We start from the raw sequence: 27,565 nt of genomic DNA on the forward strand, positions 1-27,565 counted from the left end.
GAACGAAAACAGATTCCTTACGGAGATTTATAATGGGGAATGTTTACATCTTTTCTCCATTCGGAATACAGTCGGAATACATCGCGCAATATTTCAACGTTATCATCCGGGCTTGCTGCAATGCAAAATCTCCGTAGACATCACATTTTTTAGCATTGTATTGAAACCTGATAAGCTAACAGGGGCGTTTTGACTGAGAAATCTTGGAAAGTCATACTTTTGAATGAACATCGTTTGAATCCTGAGGTATTTATAAATATCAAACAATTAAGCCAAACGTGAATCCAAAATATCTTGGGACAGAATATAATATTGGTACCAAGCAGATCAAATTGATATTGAGTGCACAAGTATATTTTGACTCATACTAAATTATGGCTTAGCTAAATTTGTAGTCAAAGGGTTGTACGTTCGAATCGTTTGTCGCCATATGCCCCTCCCGGGGATACAGTGGATACAGTGCATTAGATGAAATACTAGTAGGTCATAATCTCTAATCTATTAACATCTTATAAATTTGTATATGTAACTATTCGCCATGCAAGAAAAGCTAAAGCATGAATAGTTAATTATATAGTTAAATGGACACCCCTTTAACCTCAAAATACCACCTTTTTTTGGTAGCATAATCTGATAAGTGTTATAATTTTAAAACTGAACAAGTTTTAGTATCTTAACAAGTGATAAGATTTTAAATGTTGATAAAAAATGGACTTGTGGATGTACCGTACAGAAATTTTAGTGTTATCATTCATCATCCGGGACTTTGATATCCGACACGGTAAGTAAACGTGACAAATGCGTCTTTGTCACTGTGTTCTTGCTACCCGGTGATTATTGAGAATGGCGAACTATAATGCAGTGGACGAAGAGGCAAAAGTGAAAAATAAAAGGAAAAGGGTGATCGTGTTCACTTTCATTGCTGTGATTTTGGTGTGTGCCATTGCGGCACCTATAATTATTAGCCAATCGAAACCACAGTACCAGTACAAGCATACCGGGTTGCCGCAGCAGCAGCTGACGTCGCAAAATGACGTCATGGTCGACTGTTCCGGAAGAAAAGGAACCGAGAGTGAATGTAAACAAAACGGGTACGGTATTCTTTATTTCTTATTCTAGGTGCAACACGTCCCTGTAAATTCTCATTTCTTTCCCACTGATTAGACCAATTCGTTGACAAACTTTTAAGTTTAATTATTTGAAGATACATGAAGCCTAAAATAAAGGAAAAGAGAGATATTTTCTCAAAACACAATCTTCCTTCGCTAACCACTTTTTGGGCCAATTCACTTGATCTTCTTTAATATTCTATAACAGTTTGGCGTTTCTATAGGGTCGAGATTTTTAAATTAATTATTTGACTGGTTATAATTTAATTTTGAATATTACGTGTCGAATTCATGAGTTTTCTAGGTTTTTGTATAAAACGGTTGATTTTTTATCTGTATAAGAAAGGGACTTTTATCAAACCTTTTACGACTTTAACAAGCCATATCCCGTTTTTGACTAAAACAAACAAAATAAAGATTATATTAGAATAATTTTTACACAAAATCATCAAAAATCGTCTAATAGCCACCAATATTTTCCGCCAAATTAAAATAGTCCCAATTTTTTTTTTAATTTCACTGGCACATTACCGCTGTGGGCAATGTGGTAATTGATAATGCATTTACTTTTAAAAATTATACTCATAACCTATTTTGGTCAAATACGGGGCACAGTTGTGGTGGTGGTGGTGGTGGTGGTTGGGGGGGGGGGTTATACCAAATACTATTAATTCTGACTTTCAAGGGTTAAGAAGGGGTCACATTGGGGGTTCAACAATTCATTTAGATAATTATAATAAAAATATGAAAAAAGTGAAAACGAGTGGTGGTGGTGGTGGTGGTGGTGGTGGTGGGGTTATGAAAATGATATGAAACGAGACATCCAGTGTACTAGAAAAACGCCGACCGCCTTGGCCAAAATCGGTCTCAACTCATGCAGTCTGTTATACAAAAATAAATGAAGAACTGTTCTTCTCAATAATTTTATGATATGCGGGCATTAATTTGTGAATTATCATGTGAAACGCGTGTATAGGAAAGTTGGTGTCCTCCATTTCTCCCCTAGATTTACCCCCCCCCCCCCCCCAAAAAAAAAAGTTACATATACATATGACTTTAATTTATTGTATTGAGTTGTATATAATAACTATGTTATATATTCTCTTCTTTAAAAATGTCAAAAACTAAAATCTATTTCTAGTCTTAATATATAACAATGCTGTTGACTGTATAAATGGTGTCTCAGGTAAGCTGTGATGCCCACTGGCCTCTTTAAATACATGTTTTACATCCCACGACTTTTTACCTATATTTCTCAAGTAAATCCAATTTCCTTTAATTTCATTTTGTGGAATAACAAAACTGTCTTTTAAAACATGTTAGAACCTATCTATCTTTTTATGCCCCGGTCATGAAAGCATTTAAAATCATTCTTTTTTCGTTCAATGTTTACTCGAATATTAATAACATAAATTGTTTCCCATAGTTAAATGACAATTGTTTTGAATTAATTTCAAGGCTTAGGAATTTTAATATCAAAGAAAATTATAAAATAAGCAATAAAATGGCTTCCTGCTTTTTCCTACAAGAATTCATCGCAAAAATTCATTGATTGCGTCACCTTTGTGTGTGTGTGTGTGTGTATATATATATATATATATATATATATATATATATATATATATATATATATATATATATATATATATATAGTATAAATCCACACACGTAGTATTATATGAAAAAAATCACAACACCGAAATAAACTCAACTAGTTTCATTTTGAATCATCAGGAGTTTGAAAACATGTTGCTAAGTTACACAAATACACATACATAAGAATACATATTTCTTATTGTGACGTCATAAAACGCTAGTATTATGTTACGTTATGTAGCCGAATTGATTATGACGTCATAATATAAAGATATACATTAAGTACGGGAAAATAAAATTCTCCATACAAATAATAGAAATATATAAAATAATTACGGGAAACAGTTTTTATCTGATACATTATATAATTATTAGGCATTTAAAACAGGTCTATATTTGTTGATAAACAGTTTTTCTTTTGCCTCACGTTCTTTTTCTGTGGTATCCCTCAGAAACTTGTAAAAAGGAAAAACGGTAAAATTAGGAGTTTTATTCCTTGCACAGTTCCTTATATGTTCACTGACGGACGTACATTGGTATTTAGGTTCCCTGATTTGTTGTCGGTGCACGGTCATCCTGTGTCTCAAGGTGTCTCCTGTCTGACCGATATAATTTTCACCGCAACCAGCGCAACGTATGACATAGATAAGGTTTGAACTGGTGCATGACATGGAGGTTTTGATGGAAAAATCGCTTCCGGTTTTAAAATGAAATGTGGATCCTTCTGTCAGATATGGGCATGTACTACATCTGGGTTTGTCGCATTTTCTGATGATGGGTGGTTCCTGGATTTTACTGGAAAACGATGCTCTGGTAAGAATACATTTAAGAGAAGGGCTTTGTCGTTTACTTTTGATGATATGTGAAGTATCTAATATTTTCTTCATGTCTTGATCCTCCTCTAGGATAGGTAGGTTATTTCTAATGATGTTGAACATTTCTGGATTTCTAGGGTTGTGCGTTGAAACGTATGGTATAACATTTTTGACGGGTTTAATTTTAACTAAAAGAAGGTCCTTTCGTTCATGGGATTTGGCTTTGTTAATTCCGTTTTGAATCAGTTGTGTGGGATAATTTCTTTGAAGTAGTAAATCTTGTAATTCTGTGAGACGAAAGTCTAACATATCTGTATCGGAGATTATTGTGCATAAACGCCTTGCTAAATTGTAAGGAATATTATTCCTAGTGTGTCGAGGGTGGGACGAGTCAAATAAAAGATATTGCTTAGTATCCGTTATTTTGTAGAAAACATCCGTTATTATCCGGTCTTCTTTTTTGAGTACCATAACGTCAAGGAAGGGTAGCATATTTTTATCCCATTCCATAGTGAATTTCAGAGTAGTGCTCAAAGTGTTGAGGATATTAACAAACTCAGTTAACTGATTTTCACTTTTGTCCCATATAATAAAACAATCGTCCAAATAACGTTTCCATGACTTTCTAATGAAGGTTTCATAGTCGTGACCAAATTTGTCTTGAATGTTTGAATATAGTTTTTCTTCTAAATAGCCTAGGACAAGTGTGGCATAAGTTGGAGCAACTTTGGTTCCCATGGCTGTGCCTAATTTTTGCTTGTAAATAATATCATTGAAATGCATATAATTGTTTTCCAATATCAGTTGAAGACTTTTCAAAACGAAGTCTTTGGAAAATCGGTCATGTAAAAGATTGGGAAATTTGTCAATCCAATGTTCTATGGCAGTAAGTCCAAGATCATGTGGAATATTGGAATACAGGTTGGTGACATCAAATGAAACAAGAATTGATTGAGGGTTGATTTTCTCAGGAATGGTATTAAGAAAATCCACAGTGTCTCTTATATAACTATGAACTTTGGAAATATAAGGTTTCAATAGAATATCCAATAGGTTACTTATTCTGTGGGTTTCACACGTGGGTCCTGCAACTATGGGTCTAATAGTGAGATCATCTGGACTTGTTACGTTGATGTAAGTAGATTCGGAAATTTTGCACTTGTCCTTAATGGTCTGGCTTTTGTGTATTTTAGGCAAACCATAAAAGTTACTAGTTTTAATGTTAAATGACAACAAATATTTGGTTTCCTTCTCTGTCAGTTGTTGTCCGTATTCATTAATAATAGTTTTTAGTTTTTGCATGACTTCCTTACTTTCATAGGATGGTTGTTTTTCATAGTATGTACTATTTTCAAGTACAGAGAGGCATAATGATTTGTAGTATTCACGATCCATTATGACCACAGCGCTCCCTTTGTCTGCTTCTTTAATGATAATGCTTTCATCATTTTTTAAATTTTCAATTGCATCCCACTCTAATTTGTTTATGTTGTTCCTAAAGGTATTTTTACCGCTAAGTTGTTCTATAGGAAACGTTTTGACAAATTTCCCAATCTTTTACATGACCGATTTTCCAAAGACTTCGTTTTGAAAAGTCTTCAACTGATATTGGAAAACAATTATATGCATTTCAATGATATTATTTACAAGCAAAAATTAGGCACAGCCATGGGAACCAAAGTTGCTCCAACTTATGCCACACTTGTCCTAGGCTATTTAGAAGAAAAACTATATTCAAACATTCAAGACAAATTTGGTCACGACTATGAAACCTTCATTAGAAAGTCATGGAAACGTTATTTGGACGATTGTTTTATTATATGGGACAAAAGTGAAAATCAGTTAACTGAGTTTGTTAATATCCTCAACACTTTGAGCACTACTCTGAAATTCACTATGGAATGGGATAAAAATATGCTACCCTTCCTTGACGTTATGGTACTCAAAAAAGAAGACCGGATAATAACGGATGTTTTCTACAAAATAACGGATACTAAGCAATATCTTTTATTTGACTCGTCCCACCCTCGACACACTAGGAATAATATTCCTTACAATTTAGCAAGGCGTTTATGCACAATAATCTCCGATACAGATATGTTAGACTTTCGTCTCACAGAATTACAAGATTTACTACTTCAAAGAAATTATCCCACACAACTGATTCAAAACGGAATTAACAAAGCCAAATCCCATGAACGAAAGGACCTTCTTTTAGTTAAAATTAAACCCGTCAAAAATGTTATACCATACGTTTCAACGCACAACCCTAGAAATCCAGAAATGTTCAACATCATTAGAAATAACCTACCTATCCTAGAGGAGGATCAAGACATGAAGAAAATATTAGATACTTCACATATCATCAAAAGTAAACGACAAAGCCCTTCTCTTAAATGTATTCTTACCAGAGCATCGTTTTCCAGTAAAATCCAGGAACCACCCATCATCAGAAAATGCGACAAACCCAGATGTAGTACATGCCCATATCTGACAGAAGGATCCACATTTCATTTTAAAACCGGAAGCGATTTTTCCATCAAAACCTCCATGTCATGCACCAGTTCAAACCTTATCTATGTCATACGTTGCGCTGGTTGCGGTGAAAATTATATCGGTCAGACAGGAGACACCTTGAGACACAGGATGACCGTGCACCGACAACAAATCAGGGAACCTAAATACCAATGTACGTCCGTCAGTGAACATATAAGGAACTGTGCAAGGAATAAAACTCCTAATTTTACCGTTTTTCCTTTTTACAAGTTTCTGAGGGATACCACAGAAAAAGAACGTGAGGCAAAAGAAAAACTGTTTATCAACAAATATAGACCTGTTTTAAATGCCTAATAATTATATAATGTATCAGATAAAAACTGTTTCCCGTAATTATTTTATATATTTCTATTATTTGTATGGAGAATTTTATTTTCCCGTACTTAATGTATATCTTTATATTATGACGTCATAATCAATTCGGCTACATAACGTAACATAATACTAGCGTTTTATGACGTCACAATAAGAAATATGTATTCTTATGTATGTGTATTTGTGTAACTTAGCAACATGTTTTCAAACTCCTGATGATTCAAAATGAAACTAGTTGAGTTTATTTCGGTGTTGTGATTTTTTTCATATATATATATATATATATATATATATATATATATATATATATATATATATATATATATATATATATATATATATATAATACGTTCTTAACAGTAGCACTGACGAAAAAAAAACATTTGGGCAAATTATTAAAGACGCTGACTTTTATTCAGATTATTTCGATATGAACTGTAAAATGCTTAGTTAAACAAATCTTGATTTTAAAAAGATCAGTTCATTTCAGATGTATTTGGCAAAGAACAAAAAATCCAATGGCCCCACGTTGCATATATCCCAAAACTATGGGATATCAAATTGAAGGACAAGTGAGAAGTACGAGCCAATCGCATCAGTTCTCCATTCGACAGAAACTCAATAAAACTATATTTGACACAGACATCCATCAGCTGGTGGACGTCAGAGTGGATATGTACAGTCCGAAAAGTCTCAGAATTAAGGTATATATTCATTGAAAATTTCTGATTGCAGAATGTTTTAGACCCTTTTAAACTTAAGGAGGCTTGGTGGTCAATAAATTAACCATCAGATCTACCTAAAATTTTAAGATATGATTTGTCAAACTGTAAACTATCATATTTAGTAAAGAAAAAAAAATCCATACATTTTACCTTTTAAGTTTGGGTATTTTCCTTTATTTTTATATAGAGTTCTTATTCTAAAGGAGACCAATACAGTCTAAAAATGGCCAAGACCATCGGGCCTTCTTAATGATCAACTTCCATTTAGTTTAATTAATATATAGTTTAAAAAAAGCTTACAATGATGTTGGGGTTATATTTAATAACGTGACATTTCTTAGTTTATGCCAAATGGGACATCAAAACCGTTTGAAATACCGGAGGAGGCCATACCCGTGAACGACGAACACCAGGCAGGGGAGAGACTGTACAACGTCACCATTCAACGGGGGCCAGTGTTCGGCATCATTGTCACCAGGCGGTCCACGGGGACGGTGGTGTGAGTTACAATAAATTAAACAGTTTGAACGTCTTCTACTTTATTGTACCACATAAAACAAGATTAGGGAAGGGGTTTTCTCTCTCTCTCTCTCTCTCTCTCTCTCTCTCTCTCTCTCTCTCTCACTCTCTGATCAAAGAATTGGAATTAAATGTATATACTGTCTGAGTGTTTAATTGAACTGTTTAGAAAAGACGCAATAGTATTAAAAGAGAAAATTAATGAAGTGTTGAGTGTTTTGAAAATTAAGACTTTCATATAAATGGTGCTGCTGAATTATTTTTTAGTTTTAAATTATAGATGGGTGTAAAATTGACGTCTTTCCATTAACTTAATCATCAATTTAAAAAAACCCCAAACAAAACATAAACTTAAAATGAGGTCTTGTCACTCAGCAAAGAGTTAAAGTACTTGTATTTTTTTTACAGATTCAATTCGTCAGTTCCTGGCCTCATGCTGTCCGAACAGTTCCTCCAAATCACCAACCGCCTTCCCTCGGGAAACCTGTACGGATTCGGAGAACACAATCACCAGCGATTCAAGCACGACTTGAACTGGAAAACATGGCCGATGTTTACACGTGACACCACTCCCACTGATGTGAGTACAACTTCGTTGAAGAGTTAAAAATAATGCATATGCTTAAGGATTTGCAAGACACTAAATTAAAAAAAAACACCCAACAAAGCAGGCAGATTACACATGTAACAAAAAGCCATAAAATCTTCATTTATACTAAATTATTGGTTAAAGTGTTAGAAAGGGGAATGCTCACAAAATATATGCATGTGTTCGATCTTTAGGATTGGAACTTGTATGGGTCGCACCCCGTGTACATGAATGTCGAGAGGGACGGCAATGCTAACATGGTGTTTCTCAGGAACAGCAACGGAATGGGTAGATTACTACATTTTAAAATTCCAATATTTTCCGTCTTTTGAGGTTGATCTTAGCTGCCAGGTGTCGATTGTCTTTGTGTTTCCTAAGTTAGTGATATACATTTTTTCCAGATATCCAAGTTCAGCCCGAGCCTTTCCCCGCGGTCACTTACCGCGTCATTGGAGGGGTGCTGGATTTCTTTGTATTTTTGGGCCCAACACCTGGTGAAGCTGTTCAACAATATGTAAAGGTAAACATACAACATACTCTTGCTATTTTTACGGAAGCTTTTTCTTCGGTTAAAAATATTCTTTAATTTTGTATCAAATATAAAGTTTTAAAGCACGAATGCGTAAAAAACAGAGCCCCCTTCAAAATATTAAATTGAAAATAAAATTATTTTTTTTGTGATCAATGAAAAGATTTTTTTGTACTTTTTCCATAAATAGTTTATCAAAGAAATAACCCCTTAGCTTGTTCTTTCTTCGTATTTATGAAGTAAACAAATCGCTTATAACCATGTGGTCATTTGCATTAATGTCGAATGTCAGAATCCCCCAAAACTAGACAGTTATTCCCTCAATAATATAAATATTAACTTTTACTACATCTTCGTTATGTTTTGTAGACAGTTGGTATGCCGGTTATGCCCCCATATTGGTCGCTAGGGTTCCACTTATGTCGCTATGGTTACAAAAATCTAGCGGAAATGAAGAGTGTACGGCAAAGGAATATTGACGCAGGGATTCCGTTTGTAAGTAAAAACAAAGCCTTAAAAACATTATACTCTGTCCCGAGTTTTTGCTTCCACCACTTTTCATTTCATATTTCGATAATTATATATATCTTTGTGCTCAAACTATGTTCATCCACTAATATGAATTATGTCCAGATTATCTGTTTTGAAACGCACCCTCTACCGCTTCAGGTTTCAAAACACATCCCAAAATAGAAAGTATCCGGGGATTTTGCATTGCATCAGCCATAATCAAGCCCGGATGATAACTTTGAAAAATAGTGCGAGGTGTTCCGAGTGGGTTCCGAATTAAGACAAGATGTTAACATTTTCTATTATTAATCTCCGTAAGAAATTTGTTTTCGATCCTGTGAACTTTTATGAGTGAAAAATGATAATTTGTCAATGAAGATATCTTGGATATTTTCCCTTTCCCCAATTTCAACTGTATTTCTTTCCAAGGTATGTGCATTTTTGTTAAAAATCATTAATAAATGATGGAAGCAATAACTTGGGACAGACTAAAAAAATGTTTACAGGAGAAAATTTACTATAGATTATAAATATCAATAGTTTTCATGCTACTGCCAATATTTGCTTGACTGTGCATTTGATAGAGCGAACTTGTATTTGTGGTACTTGGGTATAGTCCACTAATGCATTTTCCATAGGCGGTAATGTTAACGTTATGGTTCATAGCCCCGGCCCTAATTTTCGTTCAGCAACGAGGGACCTCTTGAATGAAAGCTCATCAAATTGTCTCTTTCCTGAATTTCGTGGTTTGAAGTCAGATTCGTTTTCCGGCAAAATGCGTCTGTATTGAAAAACTGTGAAAATGAAAGTAAAAGTAGGGAATTTCTCAGTTTTGGAAAGGGTGTACATCAAACAATTTCAATTCTTCTCTTCAAATGATAATTCAATTTTGACATTTGTTTTTAAAATTGAAAATCCTCTTTTCTGACATGTGTCAAGCATTCTGATTTAAAATGTCCCAATAAATGTATATACACTCTGCAAGTATAGGGACTATTTTGCTTAAAGGCACTACTTTGTTGTCCTACCGATTTTAAAAATAGTTAGAGGGATATACCCACTTCATTGTATTAACGACATGGCTACTGTTTCCAGCCTGTCCCGATGCTTTTTTGGGAGTTGATTTTAATCAACTCTCCTATGCAGTTACTCAGACAAACCGAAAGTGAAACAGTGTTTGGACCTCATCACAAATCATTGCTGCCGACAAGACTTAGTTCTTGAAAATAATTGATAAATTCGTTGTAATGTACATGTGTGCTAAAGCATTGTTTTTCAAGGAAACTTATCTAAAAATACCTTGAAAATTTTGTATTCCTATGTATTCCTACGCCAGAATTCAATATAGTCTCGTTCAACTCGACGCTCGGCTGTTTCCGTAAATCCTTGTCGGAAATTTACGGTGTCAGCCGAGCGTTTGGTTGAACGAGACTAGAGTTCAATATTGCTTGGGTCCATACATTTTCGAGAAATATTTCTATTACTCATACATAGTTTGATTAAATTAATTTTATCTTTAAATATTATTTAACATGATTCATATGGGAGTTTCTCGACATTCTTGTCGGAAAAGTCCAAAAATCCATATTATAAAAATGTGCGTAATTCAAATTAGAGACTACATATACTTGTCATGCAAAATAACATATCATTGATTTTAAGATAAATAAACATCGACAAAATCAACTCCCGTCAGTTCTTCAGTACTTTGATTATCGTTTGCAATAAACTAATTTGGATGAGGAAAGTTTCTTTCTTGTTTTGATAACAGGACACCCAGTGGGCCGATATAGATTACATGTATAGGAAGTTTGATTTCACCTACGACAGGGTTAAATTTAGTCAGTTCCCAGATTTTACGAACGAGCTGCACAACAGTGGACAGAAATTGGTGGTCATTGTGGTAAGGGGCTTCAAGATCAGTTCTCTCATCTGTCATTCAAATAGCCCCTCTTTCATTTAATATTTGTTTTGAAATTGCATGAAAATAATAATCAATCAATAATAACTACTATAATAAAACATATTAATTAATCAATCAACAACAGATGTATTCTATTTTAGGGAGGCTTGATGGTTAACAAAGTACCCATCCGATCTACCTTCAAATTTTTAGATATGATTTAAAATTCTCTATAATTTACCTTTAAAATTTGAATAGCTCTTCTTATTTAAGAGATCATTATAGTCTAACAATGGCAACGTCCATCCAGTGTTTAAAATTTTCATTCTATATTAATGTTTTGTTTGTTGGTAAAAAGGATCCTGGCGTAGGCGCCAATCAGAATATTTACAAAGAGGCTCAGAAGAACAGTCCCGGCTATGATATGTACAATGACGGACAAAGGAGGGGCATCTTCATAAGGATGAATGGTTCGGAGCTTCAGGGAAAGGTCAATTTTCAATTTATATTCAACGAAATAATATTCAAGTAAAGTTTATCAAGGTATTACTCTGCAAATTTAAACATTTGGCGCTTAATTAAAATCTAGATTACAAAATAGTTAATCGGGACAAATTTGACCAACCAAAAGTAATGAAGCAATGACGTAGGTCATATTTCCTTTTCTTTGAAATTCTGAAAAAATATCTATAGCTTCTAAAAGCATTATTACCGAGTCTGTAAATACAAATTGCGTTTTTAATGTTGTTGAAAAACTCAAAATCCTATTTTACAGGTTTGGCCTGGTCTTACAGTTTTCCCAGATTTTACTAACTTGAAGAATACTACGGAATTTTGGAAGTACTGGATTCGATACTTTATACAAAACGAAACAATACACGCAGACGGACTATGGATTGTAAGTAAACCCCATGTTCTTTTTGTCCCGCTGCATGATTTTAATATTGTTTGATATTAAATTATGGAATTTTAATCAATTCAAATAAAAATATAGTGAGATTTTTAGAATGATTTTTGGATCTAGGACATGAATGAACCATCAAATTTTGTTGCTGGATCCCAACGAGGTTGCCAAAGAAACAGGTGGAACAACCCGCCATATGTAATGCGTAAGTCAGAATGGCACCAGAAAGATTTACCGCAGAATTAAATATACGCCATTAAAATCAGTTCATCTTTCGCACCTAAAGCTAATCTCTCTGAATCCTAAAAGTAAGTAGAATCATATTTATAAATGCGTGGCAGCTATGTAGAACTCTGGGACACTGAACAATTTAGTCAGCAATGAAAAATCTGGAAAAGTGACTGAATAGCAGATTTCATAGGATGCTAAATAAAATTCGTCATCAAAAATTTACAGTGTTTACAAAACAATACTGGCGTGCGACCAGTTCTCGCCGAGTACCATTTCTCGCAAGCCAGTACTGTCTTATCCTACTTTGTTTCTTCACCAGCAATTTTGGAAGGAGAGAAAGATAACGGAAGTCTGTATTATCAGACGATTTGTATGGACGCCGAGCAGCACTGGGGGAAGCACTACGACGTGCACAATCTGTATGGGCACAGTGAGAGCATGGTCACCAATAGGTGAGTTCAGTACAATCTGTATGGGCACCGTGAGAGTATGATCACCAATAGGTGAGTACAGTACAATCAGTATGGGCACAGTGAGAGTTTGGTCACCAATAGGTGAGTACAGTACAATCAGTATGGGCACAGAGAGAGTATGGTCACCAATAGGTGAGTACAGTACAATCTGTATGGGTACAGTGAGAGTATGGTCACCAATAGGTGGGTACAGTACAATCAGTATGGGCACAGTGAGAGTATGATCACAAATATGTGAGTACAGTACAATCAGTATGGGCACAGTGAAAGCATGGTCACCAATAAGTGAGTACAGTACAATCAGTATGGGCACAGTGAGAGTATGATCCCCAATAGGTGAGTTCAGTACAATCTGTATGGGCACCGTGAGAGTATGATCACCAATAGGTGAGTACAGTACAATCAGTATGGGCACAGTGAGAGTTTGGTCACCAATAGGTGAGTACAGTACAATCAGTATGGGCACAGAGAGAGTATGGTCACCAATAGGTGAGTACAGTACAATCTGTATGGGTACAGTGAGAGTATGGTCACCAATAGGTGGGTACAGTACAATCAGTATGGGCACAGTGAGAGTATGATCACAAATAGGTGAGTACAGTTCAATCAGTATGGGCACAGTGAAAGCATGGTCACCAATAAGTGAGTACAGTACAATCAGTATGGGCACAGTGAGAGTATGATCCCCAATAGGTGGGTACAGTACAATCAGTATGGGCACAGTGAGAGTATGATCACAATAGGTGAGTACAGTACAATCTGTATGGACACAGTGAGAGCATGGTCACCAATAGGAGAGTACAGTACAATCAGTATGGGCACAGTGAGAGTTTGGTCACCAATAGGTGAGTTCAGTACAATCAGTATGGGCACAGTGAGAGTTTGGTCACCAATAGGTGAGTACAGTACAATCAGTATGGGCACAGTGAGAGCATGGTCACCAATTGGGGAGTACAGTACAATCTGTATGGACACAGTGAGAGCGTGGTCACCAATAGGTGAGTACAGTACAATCAGTATGGACACAGTCAGAGCATGGACACCAATAGGTGAGTACAGTACAATCCGTATGGGCACAGTGAGAGTATGTATGGTCACCAATAGGTGAGTACAGTACAATCAGTATGGGCGGAGTGAGAGTATGTATGGTCACCAATAGGTGAGTACAGTACAATCAGTATGGGCACAGTGAGAGTATAGTCACCAATAGGTGAGTACAGTACAATCAGTGTGGGCACAGTGAGAGTATAGTCACCAATAGGTGAACAAGTACAATCTGTATGGGCACAGTGAGAGCATGTATGGTCACCAATATGTGAGTACAGTACAATCAGTATGGGCACAGTGAGAGTATAGTCACCAATAGGTGAGTACAGTACAATCAGTATGGGACAGTGAGAGTATGGTCACCAATAGGTGAGTATAGTACAATCTGTATACACAGTGAGAGTATGGTCACCAATAGGTGAGTACAGTACAATCTGTATGGGCACAGTGAGAGTATGTATGGTCACCAATAGGTGAGTACAGTACAATCAGTATGGGCACAGTGAGAGTATGTATGGTCACCAATAGGTGAGTACAGTACAATCAGTATGGGCACAGTGAGAGTATAGTCACGAATAGGTGACTACAGTACAATCAGTATGGGCACAGTGAGAGTATAGTCACCAATACGTGAGTACAGTACAATCTGTATGGGCACAGTGAGAGCATGTATGGTCACCAATACGTGAGTACAGTACAAACAGTATGGGCACAGTGAGAGTATAGTCACCAATAGGTGAGTACAGTACAATCAGTATGGGCACAGTGAGAGTATTGTCACCAATACGTGAGTACAGTACAATCTGTATGGGCACAGTGAGAGTATGGTCACCAATAGGTGAGTATAGTACAATCTGTATGGTAGCATGTGAGAGCGTGGTCACCAATAGGTGAGTACAGTACAATCTGTATGGACACAGTGAGAGTATAGTCACCAATAGGTGAGTACAGTACAATCAGTATGGGCACAGTGAGAGTTTGGTCACCAATAGGTGAGTACAGTACAATCAGTATGGGCACAGAGAGAGTATGGTCACCAATAGGTGAGTACAGTACAATCTGTATGGGTACAGTGAGAGTATGGTCACCAATAGGTGGGTACAGTACAATCAGTATGGGCACAGTGAGAGTATGATCACAAATAGGTGAGTACAGTTCAATCAGTATGGGCACAGTGAGAGCGTGGTCACCAATAGGTGAGTACAGTACAATCAGTATGGGCACAGTGAGAGCGTGATCACCAATAGGTGAGTACAGTACAATCTGTATGGGCACAGTGAGAGCGTGGTCACCAATAGGTGAGTACAGTACAATCTGTATGGACACATTGAGAGCGTGGTCACCATTAGGTGAGTACAGTACAATCAGTATGGACACAGTGAGAGTATGTATGGTCACCAATATGTGAGTACAGTACAATCAGTATGGACACAGTGAGAGCTGGTCACCAATAGGTGAGTACAGTACAATCTTTATGGACACAGTGAGAGTATGGGCACCAATAGGTGAGTACAGTACAATCAGTATGGACACAGTGAGAGCGTGGTCACCAATAGGTGAGTACAGTACAATCTGTATGGACACAGTGAGAGCGTGGTCACCAATAGGTGAGTACAGTACAATCAGTATGGGCACAGTGAGAGCGTGATCACCAATAGGTGAGTACAGTACAATCTGTATGGGCACAGTGAGAGTATGGTCACCAATAGGTGAGTACAATACAATCTGTATGGACACAGTGAGAACGTGGTCACCAATAGGTGAGTACAGTACAATCTGTATGGGCACAGTGAGAGCGTGGTCACCAATAGGTGAGTACAGTACAATCTGTATGCCATGGACACAGTGAGAGCGTGGTCACCATTAGGTGAGTACAGTACAATCAGTATGGACACAGTGAGAGTATGTATGGTCACCAATATGTGAGTACAGTACAATCTGTATGGACACAGTGAGAGCATGGTCACCAATAGGTGAGTACAATACAATCTGTATGGACACAGTGAGAGCATGGTCACCAATAGGTGAGTACAGTACAATCAGTATGGACACAGTGAGAGTATGGTCACCAATATGTGAGTACAGTACAATCAGTATGGGCACAGTGAGAGTATGGTCACCAGATCAAGTGAATATTTATATATCACGATGCATCAATCATGCAGCGACTACATAGCTTTTTATAGATTTACTTTTACGAAAGAAAATTGCTCATGTAACTGTTTTTTAAATGTTGCTTGTTCTAAAACTATTTTCAATCGAATAGTGAATCTTGGCATATTGTCCTTTCTCAGAGCTTTACGGGAATTATTTCCGGGAAAGAGGCCCTTCATTCTGACTCGATCCACGTTTTCCGGAACCTCGGCGTACGCTGCCAAGTGGCTGGGGGACAACCGGAGCCAGTGGTCCGATATGCACTGGTCCATCGTGGGTGAATAGCCTTGATTTATAAACCAAGTAAAACTGCTGTATACTACATGGAATTAAATTTATTCATACAGCCGGTACTTATGAAGCTACATGTATTTGTTTTCTATATATTTTTGGCAAATAGTTTCGCACCTTCTTGAATTCGCCCAGACAAAGTTGTGTTTAAAGAGCGATAATTTGAGACCGTGGAATTCGCCCAGTCTTAATTTCACCTGCTGAGAACGAGGGCGAAAGGGGCAAAAATAAAACATATGCGAATATTTTCCTGTGTACAGCATGTCATTTTAATTATGTCCAAACTAGTTTTCTAGTTATATTGATTAACTTTCTCACGATTGTTTACTAGTAAATTTGAAATGTTTTTCAGGTCTTTTGGAATTCAGCATATTTGGATTTCCAATGGTATTATTTTTCAGAGTTTTAACGATTTATTTCCATAACAATGTTTATTATTTTGGATTTAAAAAAAACTTCAATCTAAGTGTTGTTTTACAGATTGGAGCCGATATTTGCGGCTTTAACGGAAATGCCACATACGAGATGTGCTTAAGATGGCATCAGTTAGGTGCATTCTACCCATTCTCCAGAAACCACAATGGAATTTATCAAACGGTATTATATAATTATGACTCAGGTGTCACTCTTGATCTCTTGTGAACAAAAAAGCTCTCACAGACATTTTCTTATCTTTCATATTGATTTTTGGTGCAGCGCCTCCGAGGTACTTGAAAAAGTACCGTGATCTCAAAATCTTGCCATTTGTGGTCTGATTAATTACTACTGCTTAGATGTAGCCTGATTGATGCGTTTTTAAGGGGGGAACACGTGGTTCGGTAGTACGTACTTTGATTGAAAGATGAAATATGTACTCAGGCCTCTTTGTGATATCTTATAGCCACAGGATCCTGGAGCTTGGAACCAGACTTTTACTTCCAACGTTCGACGTCACCTAAGCTTGCGATACAAGCTACTGCCATACACGTACACCTTGTTCAAAGAGGCCCACGTCCAGGGCACCACGGTTGTAAGGCCGCTTATGTTTGAGTAAGTTACTAGTAACATTTTTGGTCTTTATCTCTTTTCCTTCCTTTTGGCGGAAAGCGGCTTCCGCTAAATCAACTGCATTGCTAAATGTCATGCATAAATTCTAATCCAAGTTAGGTTTAGGAATCAAATCCCGCAAAATATCGTACATCTATATATAATTTTACCAGGTTCCCTGCAGACAGCCATACCTTGGATATAGACAACCAGTTTCTACTGGGATCGTCATTGCTGATATCTCCGGTGCTACAGGAGGTGACCTATGTTGTATAATATCACAAGCAATTCAATTTAATCCAGCATTACCGAAGCAGTCTTTTATACCATTCTGGTCCTCCATATTGTCAATTTTTAAAAATCTATTTGCAGAACGTGAGACGGATCCAAGCGTACTTTCCCAAGGGAAGGTGGTTCGACTACTACAAGGTTTGACCATAAATTATACATAGTATAAAATGTACTTATTTTCAGTTTTTAAAAACCCCAGGAATAAAATTTATGACAGATGTTACCACTGTACTAAATCCAAGTTCTCTTTACCCAGGGGGTCGAAATCCCAGGGCCTGAATCGGGTAGGAACGTAACACTGAACGCCCCTCTGTCGAACTTAAATCTCCATCTCCGTGGCGGGAACATCATCCCGTTCCAAGAGCCAGACAACACGACAAAAACAAGGTTCAGTTCCTATGAAATAGCCAGAATCATTTTATTTTTTTGTTTGTTATATATTTTAGAATCATCTTAATATCTTTTTAGCCGTTTAAATCCGATGGGACTCTTAGTTGCACTGAATGAAAATTTGGAGGCGTTCGGAACTCTCTTTCTGGATGACGGGGAAAGTGACTGTAAGTGAGCCACTAGATACTGACAACTGTCACCACGTATTCTTGTCAATTCATTAGTTACACGTTAGCAAATACAATGTACTGATAAACTCACGAATAATGCATTTCAGATTCGTTTCAAAATGGGACTTACTTAGAACTACAGTTTCATTTTTACGGAGTAAGTAATTTTATGAAGTATAACACTATTTTGGTAATTTTTTAATTGATCAGTTTCGTTAATTTCGTTGTCCGTAATTGTCATTTGTTTTCAGGGTGAGAGGCTTGACATTAACGTTGTACACAACAAGTTTACCCCCGCCGGTAACTTGACGTTCAACACCATAGATATTTACGGTTTACACAGACACCCAAGTGACGTCGTAGTTGACGGAAGTCATATAAAGAGCGCGTCCCAAATATCTAACGTAAGTTCTATCTATTTGGTATGTTTTAGACATGTGGAGATTTTGAGGAAAAAATTGGATTTTTTTCTTTTATTAAGAGTTTATTTGGTTTCTCATAAACAAAAGAACGGTAATTTTTCAACACACGGAGTCAGTCTTGATTTTAGTTTATTTTATTTCAGATTATCCGCCTCTCTGGTTTTCAACTTGACGTAACTAAAAATCATACGATTACGCTAGAAACGGATAAATGATGATTAGCTGGACAAATGTAATAAAATAGATGTATCATTTTTTTTATGAAACCAGGCTTACTTTTTTTAAACAGAAGAGATGGAAAGACAACTCTACTGAACAAATGTAGTTGCAAAATGGCTTTTGTGATTATCTTTCCTTGGAGATTCCACTGCAGTAATAAAAATAATACCATTCCAAATGGGTCTTTTTTTATAATAATGAAACGTAACACATTTTAGGAAAAGCATCAGATCACAAATCGTTACAAACACGTATATAAAACATAATTATATCACCATAAAACACAAGTACATTGTACATATTCATTTTTATGAAAATTGAAGACGGGACAGAAACATTGAATATAAACAGCTCTCATCCTTCACTTTTAAACTCTGCACATAGTGCATTACTCTTTGAAATGCCTTTCATTTTGCACTGCATGACTAGAAAACACGTATTCTACTTTCAGATTCCACTACATTCATACAAACCTCTCTCTCACACACACACACACACCTGGTTACAATCGCTCTCTGTATAAACTGCGTTCATTTCAACAAATTCTCAAATGTGTAAGTTCGTTCATTATGAAAGTCTATAAATATCTGCATACAGTTTAAGACAGCGTATTTTATCACTGGAATGAACACCAGTCTCTCAGCACTTTTACGTGGCTATCACAGTCTTTGTTTTTCGCGCTAAATCGGACGGATTTAGATCAACTTCCAGAAATGAACCCTCTCTAAGGATGAATTCAAATGGAACGTTCACAACCAATACTTCTCTTTTTCAAATTACCATATGGTGAAGTAGGGATAAAAAGAGACTCTTCCATGACTGCCTCATTTGTTTTGCCACACGACAGGACTGCGTTCTCTGGACCTCTCCATCTGTTGAACTTTATTTTATACTGGGGCATCAGTTATCAAGGAAATCGCCAGCGACTCACTTGGAAGATGAAATAACAAAACGAAATGCCGTTAATGAGAAGCCAGGAAATGGACAGGCGACAGGACTGGTTGCTCTGGGGCTGGGGCGGGCTGACATTGGTATCGTCAATGACGATCCACTGCTCGTCCGGCCGATTGGTCTCTTGTCTAAAATACGGGTCTTTGATATCCGCGTTGGTTCCTTGATCCGGGCATCCAAGCCACCATGTTGCCACTTCTCTTGGATAGGATGTATCCGTCTATAAAACATTTATATTTGCATGAATATATAGTTTTTATTTTAAAAGTCCACATTAGCAGATTTTATATAGATTATGAAACACACTCTCTCTCTCTCTTTCTCATCAAATTCAACTATGTTTTTGTACAGTAGACAATAATTCATTGGATGAGTTGTATCAAACCATATATAAGTTATTTTTACGAAAACATGACAAGGGGTTACAGACGCTTTATTATATCAAGTAACCGCAAACACGTGATCCAATGATGCATGACCAATGGATACTGACCAGCATGACGCACGCCACTCAATCATCACTCAGGCGGGACGATAATATTATATAGCCCAAAATAACCCTAACCATATTCCTCCATACACAGACATACCATGAACAGTTGGTCATTGAATCGGTAGTATTTTTTTCCACTGAAGAAGTAGGTCCTCCCATTGGTCCATTTGAAGGCTGCCGTGACGCTCTTGGGGATGCCCCGCCAATGGGTTGTCGGTCTGGGGTAGCCGAAATCCACACTGCGACCTGAATACCTCCAGTACTGACCCCCTTTACATGGAAAATTAAAATCAGTGGATGGTTTTTATTTTGACATCAGATAAACCTAATGTACAGTTCACTGCAGCGATGATTATAAATCCGGTAATTTGAACACGGATCTAATCTTTACACAAAAAACACAACATTTAACAATGATCTGTGAAAAGTGTTGCTTGGTTTTTTGTTGAAAATAGCATAAAAAGTAAATTTGTAGAATGTTTGGAATTCTAATTATCAGGTTGTGAAATTTATAACCCAAACCGATGGTTTTTTTTTCTTTTTATCAATTTAAGGTTTAGAATAATTTCAATAAAAGTTTGCAGCAACGCTCGTTAGCAAAGAACTATTTTTGATTAACTTCAATTTTTATTTTATAAATTGATAGTTGCAAAGTTTCACCACGTAAAAAATATTAAATAAATTACTTATAGTGTATCAACATAAGTGAATACCTTTGAAAAAGTAGGTTTTGCCGTTGCCTCCCCAGACCATAGCTGCTTCCACGTTGTCTGGAACGCCGCGAAATCCCTGCTTGATGTCATTGGGTCCGTAGATCCGCCGCCTGTTGAAAAACTTCCAGTATTTATCGCCCTGTCCAGTAAAAAAAAAACCAAAATAGTAAACCAACCGCAAAGATACTAAATTTACATTGTAAATGTAAAGGTACAGTAAAACTTGGGTGTAACGAATTCTTTGAGACCACTAGATTGACTTCATGATATCCCTGTTATGGCCTATAACAAATTCCTTATAGCAAGTATGGCGAATTCCCAAATTACTGTACAAATGGTTTTCGACATGACCGTTTGTGCTTATTGAGGCATTAAAATAAGCGATTTTCTGAAATCTAAAATCGTCGTATTGTAAATTAATAAAGAATTTTTGTGGAATTCCACTACAAACCTATAACAATTCGTTGAACAGCTCTGCAGCTACTCGTTGAAATGCATGTGTAACAGTATCAGGCATAGGTTAAGAGTGACCCTGATTACCTTAAAGATGTAGGTATATCCGTTCTCCCAGGTAAGCACGGCATCTACAGGACCTTCCACCCCGTTCCAGTCCCAGGATATAAGTCGTGGGTAGCCTTCGTCTATACCCTTGCTGTTCAGTCGGTAGTGATACTTTCCTAAGATAGATTACAAGACATTTCTACACGAAGTCATTGCTTTTACATAAAGTAATAGTATAGTCGATCATCTAGAATGACATTTCAGTCATTTTTTATTGCACGCATGGTGTTGGTAATGCATTAATTATTGTCTTTGATATAGTGTAATAAGGTCTTTTAGAGTGCGTTACAGATTGTTATCTATGTACCTTTGAAGGCATAAGTACTTCCGTCCTTGGTTCGGGTAATAGCATCGATCGTCGGATCCTGGCAGATTTCCGGAATGCTGGCCACAGATGCTTTGGTTGGCTTCGGTACAAGCGATTGTTTCGTGGGCTTTGGTTTTGGTTTACGTCTTGATGCAGGTGTTCCTAAATAAAACAATACCCGATAAAAAACAACGATCAGCAGAAACTGTGTCGCTTTAGACGTGACACGATAAACAGGCTTACAAAAGGCGAGGGAGAAAATAGATAGCTCTGTGATAACAGTGACACGCTAGTCTTCTGCACGCCATTCGCTGGTATTGCCTTTACCAACTTTATAGAGGTAAACGCTTCTTCGAAAGCTTAATAAATGACCCACCACTTTTAAATCGTGTCTTCAGAGTCCTAGTTTTTGTGACTTTCCATGTAAAATACCTACCGTATAGTGTCTGAATAGCCTCGATGTCATCAGTGTCCAGACGGAAATCCCGGGAATACCCCTTGTAGAACGGAGCCATCAAAGCTTTGTAGTCGTCAGAATGCGCCAGACCGAGGGAATGGCCGATTTCATGGACGGCCACTTGAAAGAAGTTTATCCCTGAAACAACAAAATGACACTCTTAAAATACTTCAAACAAGAAGAGTTTACTGATAATAGTTAGATGATATTAAAGTTTATTGCAATCTAAATGAAATGTTACTGTCTATAAGAATAGCAATACTTTGTGAACGCCAGTCATACTATCGTTCTTTTTGTATTACTGATAGATTAGAACTCTACCTTTGGCAATGTTGATTGTCCACTTTTCATCGTCATCAAAGTGGGCGTCACCACCGTACCGCGGGAAATATGCATGCGCAAGGGTCTTTCCCTCGCCATCAAATGGGTTGTTGTCTCCGTGCCACCTCTTCTCAAATCGGATATCAATGTCCGGTTTACCCGTTACCTGGGTAAAGGTCAAGGGCGTGACCTTGCCCCATTCCTGAAAGATTGACAGAGAGTTATCTTTATATTGTTAAATTTTTACATACTACGAATCTTAGAATAACTCGGTCAGTTTAAATTTTTATTAAAAATATAATTTAAAAAATCAGGGTCATTACGTCGAATGCTCGCTGGATTTCTCTCTCTACTTCCTCTTTTGGCATCTGGTCACTGTATTTTGAAATCCTAAAGGTGAGATCTTTCGCTGACCATTTACTTCCGTGTAACGCATAGCGGCGCCTGCGTGCTTTATTTGCGTTTCCAACGTTGTCCTTGACACCACAACGAGGCTTGTTCATCATCTCAACGGTCGCCGGGTCCAGGATTCCTGTACCGAAAGAGAAGTAAATCGACTCTCATACAAAATGTTTTTTCTTCATGCAGATTAATGCAAATTCTTAATGCAAATTATTCTATATACATGTAATTTTAACTGAATTCCCCCCCCCCCCGGTAATTTTCGAGTTAGCCAAGTAGGTGGGCATTCTTAAACATAGCAGAGTTATGGGTAAAATTAGGACGTGACGTAATCAGTATCAAACACTGTGTGTTTTGACACTTTCCGTGAAAATGATTCATGGTTTTCATTAATGGAGAGTTCATAAAAATAGATGTTGAGAGAGCTGAAGCTCGGCTGCATGAGAAACATGACCCATGTCAATTACAGAAGCACTTGCTCCTGTATCGTACGGCGTACCAGACCTTCATCATCCCAACACTGACAGTAATTCGATTGGGGTTTCCAACATCTAAAAATTGACGTTCTTTATCATCTTTTTTTGAATGATTAATTCTTTTATCAGGAGACACTTTTGGTTAGGAGATCATATATTGTCCGTTACAAAAATCACCAGTTTCAGTTTCATGTTATAAGATTAGTACATGTGCCAGTTTGATTTTAAAAAAATCTATATATTTTTGTAAAAAAAGTTTTCTGGTGTATTTAGTACCTTTGGTTCTCAACGAGAGACTCTGATAGACCCTATCGGTGATGAGAGGTAAGCGATTTAATAAGAGGCCCCGGACTGACCCGGCAAATATTCCGTATTTTACCTGTAGCAGGGAGTCCGGCAAATCTCTGGAACTGTCTGACAGCCTGTTTAATGGAGTCCGGGGATCGAAGCGACCCCGATCGCTCGTCGTCGGAGGACATGTAGCCATATTGCATCAAATAGCTCTGTAATCAAAAGTAGCCATATATCATTAGATCGCTCTGTTAACATAATACAAATGTAGCCATACTTTATCAAATAACTTTGTAACAAAAAGTACATTATAACCATACCTCATTAAATAGCTGTGTAACAAACGTACAAAAGTAGCCATACTTCATCAAATAGCTATGTAACTTAAGTTCACTGTAGTAATATTTCATCAAATAGCTCTGTGATCAAAGTACACTGTAGTCATACTTCATCAATTAGCTCTGAAACTTAAGTACACTGAAGCCGTGCTTCGTAACTAATGTAAACTGTAACTATACTTCGTAACTAAAGTACATTGTAACCATACTTCATCAAATATCTCTATGACCAAAATACAAATGCAACACAACTCTCCGTAATCAAAGGACAAAAACAGCCATATTTTATTTAATAGCTTTGTAGCCAAAATAGAAATACAGCCATTCTTCATCAAATAGCTCTTGGTAACTGTGGCGGTGCACATTTTGATCTATATATATTTTACGTAATAATTACTTATAGTCTATAATATTTCGTAAAATATATATAAATCAAAATGTGCACCGTCACATAACCAATTACTTTATCAAATAACTCTGTAACTAAAGTCAATAGCTACTATACTATACTACATTTAAAAACGTAACCATTCTTCATCAAAAAGTTCTAGTACCAAAATGCAAATATATCCATACTTTATCAAATGGCTCCAAACCAGAACATGTAGTACATTTACAAATGGTTATTTACCTCAGCAACTTAAAATAATTTCTGATTTTGTGTGTGTGTGTGTGTGTGTGTCGATTACTGTTTTATGCTATGCTCGGATCTTATCATGTAAAGCTAGTACCGGATAATTTTCCACTTATGTCCACTTTCCTCGTCTGAACAATGAAAAATTCATAGTGCAGATCTCCAGGATCAATATTCCCAGAGAAAAAAAACCTCACTGACAATGTGCAAACTAAGCGATGGTGTAATCAGTCAATCTAGGTAAAAACTTTCCCATTATTGGACGTTGAAATGAAGGGATGGCAAGTGGGGGGGGGGGGGCATCCTTCAAATGATACCCATCAGCCTTGCTCTTACAAAAAACAAACATTACGGTGCAACACTTGTTTCTCTTTTTTTTCAAAGCATATTTCACGCAGAGGCATTTTTTCAGCTGTCAGATTGCTAAACCAACAAATTGCACCTGTATTACAGAGTAATTGCAGCAATCCATCAAACATTAAATTAAACTTCGCTCATCGTCTGTTCACTCTCAGTACATAGGAATTGGATATGTTTTAAAGAATATGAAACTTATCAATTATAATACAGCATACTTAATTTGCTTCATATAGGAACTGGGTTAATCCTGATATGTTAGTTATTTCACGAGTCAGCAACTATTTAGGATATTAATTAATGACCAGGTGATTGAAAAGGTACATGCATTTGTTGAGGGCAACAAGTAGATGGGCAAGTGTTACCTACCGCTCCATTGGAGAGCTTCTGGATGTCTTCTTTGGCTGCATTGGTCACTCCAGTAAAAACGTTAAACAGTATAATTCCTGTCATTCCAACACATATCGACCATTTCCAAACGGAATGTCGTCGTCTGCGAAGTGCACAATCGTCCGCCATAATGGTAGACTCGTCGCAAACAAGATGTCAATGTACTCGTAACTAGGATAATTGAATGAAATACGACCTTTTTCAGTCCGTCTCTATTATTCCTTTCCGTGAACCACCACACGAGTCATTGAAACTTTCTGTGTATATCCGGCGATTTTTCTTCCCTTGGATAATTGCCTAGGGGGTCAGGGAAAACTGAGTCAGTCGCCTACGATATATGTGTGGAGTTAAATAATAGAATATATGGTTCTGTAACGGACCGAGGTACTGCAGGCGGAACTACTGGTCCGCTTACTCATCCACAGCAGAATATATACCACACAGAACCAAGTGGACCGGAACGATAGAGAATGCGCTTTTATTTATTTTTTTGTGAATGAACGCGCGAAGTAAACATAGCTCTAAGAGTGCGCACTGATTGGTTGATCGAAGCAGATCAAACGTAAATAATTTTCTACACTATCCAATCATAAGTGAAATCTTGAAATATTTTTTATGAATTATTGGGATATCGGAAAATACAAGTTGGTTTACATTTTTATATTGACGATATGGTCATCTTGAGTGAATCTTTCTGCATGCCTATAATGCTATTTTGATTGATGACTGGTCTCTCTCTCTCTCTCTCTCTCTCTCTCTCTCTCTCTCTCTCTCTCTCTCTCTCATTAGCGAGTTTATCAAGTTAATTTGTTAAATTACATTTCTTTGACACTAGGTGACAAACTCGGTTCAGTAATAATTAGTCTCTATGACGTACATCTTTTTTTGTAACGGGAGGGCTGATCCCCGAAAATAAACTTTGTTTTCTTTAGTGCAGTGTTCTGCGGAAATGTACCGTAATTATCGTACTCCGAATCAGTGTATGAAAGAGGTTGTGAGGTTTTCAAGGATGGGAGAATCAAATAAAAATGATAAAATAATTTTAATCAAAAAGTTCCCATGAGAAGTGAAATATCAATTCCCATGAGAAGTGAAATATCAATTTTTTGTTTTTTGAACTTAGATGAAGATCTGGGCGCGATTAAATCAGTCCTTTAGTATTGATCTGATGTGGTTGACAATATACTTTTTATTGAATGGTAATATCTCTTTTGTTTCGATAAACGATAAACATTCTTATTTCTATACTTGTTATTTGTCAAATATATTTCGTAATATAATTAATAGTAGAAAAAACAGTGCAACAGTGGTCAGACATCGTTAATCAATCTAAATTGTTGTCATGTTGTCTATTCATAAGCAGAGGTGAAAATAAGTAAATACAAATTCAAGTCATCAAAATTATTTAACTATCCTGAAAATAAAGAAATTTTACTCAAAGACATCTTATAATCATCAATTCAATTTTTAAAAAATCGACAGAAAAAATAGGCCCTGCGTGGATGAAAAAAAAAATTCCCCGGGAGGGGGGGGGGGGCGAGGGATATTCTTGTTTTCCGGGTGGGGTCCAAAGCCTATTTTTGAGAATTTTTTTTATTAAATTAAATTGAGTTTTCAAGGGGGATCCTACCCCGATCCGCGCATGAAATAACCTACATGGAAATTATCTCATTTACATGGTGCGTTAATTGTTACTCACGTTAAACCAAAATACTTTACAGCATCAAACCTGTGGGTTATGGTGCACTCGTCATCGCAGACATCGAGCAAAGAGTCTGAAAGTTACAACAGGAAGTGGACGTGATCAGAAAGACGTAAATCAGAAAGTCCGCACTCAACTTTGAATTAATAAAAAAAATAGGATCGAATTCACAATAAAAACAAACCCAGAAGTCTACGAGTTTGGGAATCATTGACCCATTTGAAATTCCTGTTCTTCCGTCACTGCATGAATTCGTATACACGAGATGTCAAAGTTCTAAATGGATGTTTACCCGCCAAGGAACTTGTGCATTGTTGAATGTTCAATTGAAGAAAAAAAATCAACCTTCCCGAAATAAACGCTGTTTATGAACACATCTGCCACATAT

At 36.8% G+C, this 27,565-nt stretch overlaps 2 protein-coding genes across 2 annotated transcripts; one reads left to right on the top strand and one right to left on the bottom strand.

Moving 5' to 3' along the window:
* The first annotated feature begins 754 nt into the window (after positions 1-754).
* LOC105333497 (sucrase-isomaltase, intestinal) lies at positions 755-18,824 on the top strand. Its single transcript, XM_066069876.1, has 23 exons — positions 755-1,091; positions 6,882-7,095; positions 7,458-7,615; positions 8,044-8,215; positions 8,419-8,512; positions 8,626-8,744; positions 9,123-9,248; positions 11,035-11,166; positions 11,525-11,656; positions 11,942-12,064; positions 12,191-12,275; positions 12,621-12,753; positions 16,116-16,252; positions 16,619-16,653; positions 16,747-16,863; positions 17,147-17,295; positions 17,466-17,550; positions 17,665-17,721; positions 17,840-17,970; positions 18,052-18,140; positions 18,251-18,300; positions 18,395-18,547; positions 18,709-18,824. Exons 1-23 carry the CDS (start codon positions 844-846, stop codon positions 18,778-18,780), a joined length of 2,811 nt encoding a protein of 936 aa, XP_065925948.1. The 5' UTR covers positions 755-843; the 3' UTR covers positions 18,781-18,824.
* LOC105333479 (matrix metalloproteinase-24) lies at positions 18,682-27,565 on the bottom strand. The gene is made up of 11 exons (XM_066069877.1): positions 27,175-27,565; positions 25,455-25,803; positions 23,845-23,968; positions 22,911-23,119; positions 22,588-22,789; positions 22,246-22,404; positions 21,810-21,971; positions 21,482-21,618; positions 20,942-21,080; positions 20,326-20,498; positions 18,682-19,955 (listed from the first exon to the last, which is right to left on the bottom strand). The coding sequence occupies exons 2-11, from the start codon at positions 25,602-25,604 to the stop codon at positions 19,692-19,694; spliced, it is 1,719 nt and encodes a 572-aa protein (XP_065925949.1). The 5' UTR covers positions 25,605-25,803; positions 27,175-27,565; the 3' UTR covers positions 18,682-19,691.

Source organism: Magallana gigas, chromosome 8, assembly GCF_963853765.1.
Source record: "Magallana gigas chromosome 8, xbMagGiga1.1, whole genome shotgun sequence".
NCBI lineage: Eukaryota > Metazoa > Mollusca > Bivalvia > Ostreida > Ostreidae > Magallana > Magallana gigas.

Coding starts and splice junctions, on each gene's coding strand:
- LOC105333497 (XM_066069876.1), top strand. CDS start 844: ATGGCGAACTATAATGCAGTGGACGAAGAGGCAAAAGTGAAAAATAAA. Junction 16,654..16,746: donor GCATATTTGGATTTCCAATG/GTATTATTTTTC, acceptor GTTGTTTTACAG/ATTGGAGCCGATATTTGCGG. Junction 18,548..18,708: donor GCGCGTCCCAAATATCTAAC/GTAAGTTCTATC, acceptor ATTTTATTTCAG/ATTATCCGCCTCTCTGGTTT.
- LOC105333479 (XM_066069877.1), bottom strand. CDS start 25,604: ATGGCGGACGATTGTGCACTTCGCAGACGACGACATTCCGTTTGGAAA. Junction 21,972..22,245: donor GGCTATTCAGACACTATACG/GTAGGTATTTTA, acceptor TGTTTTATTTAG/GAACACCTGCATCAAGACGT. Junction 21,619..21,809: donor AAGTACTTATGCCTTCAAAG/GTACATAGATAA, acceptor AATCTATCTTAG/GAAAGTATCACTACCGACTG.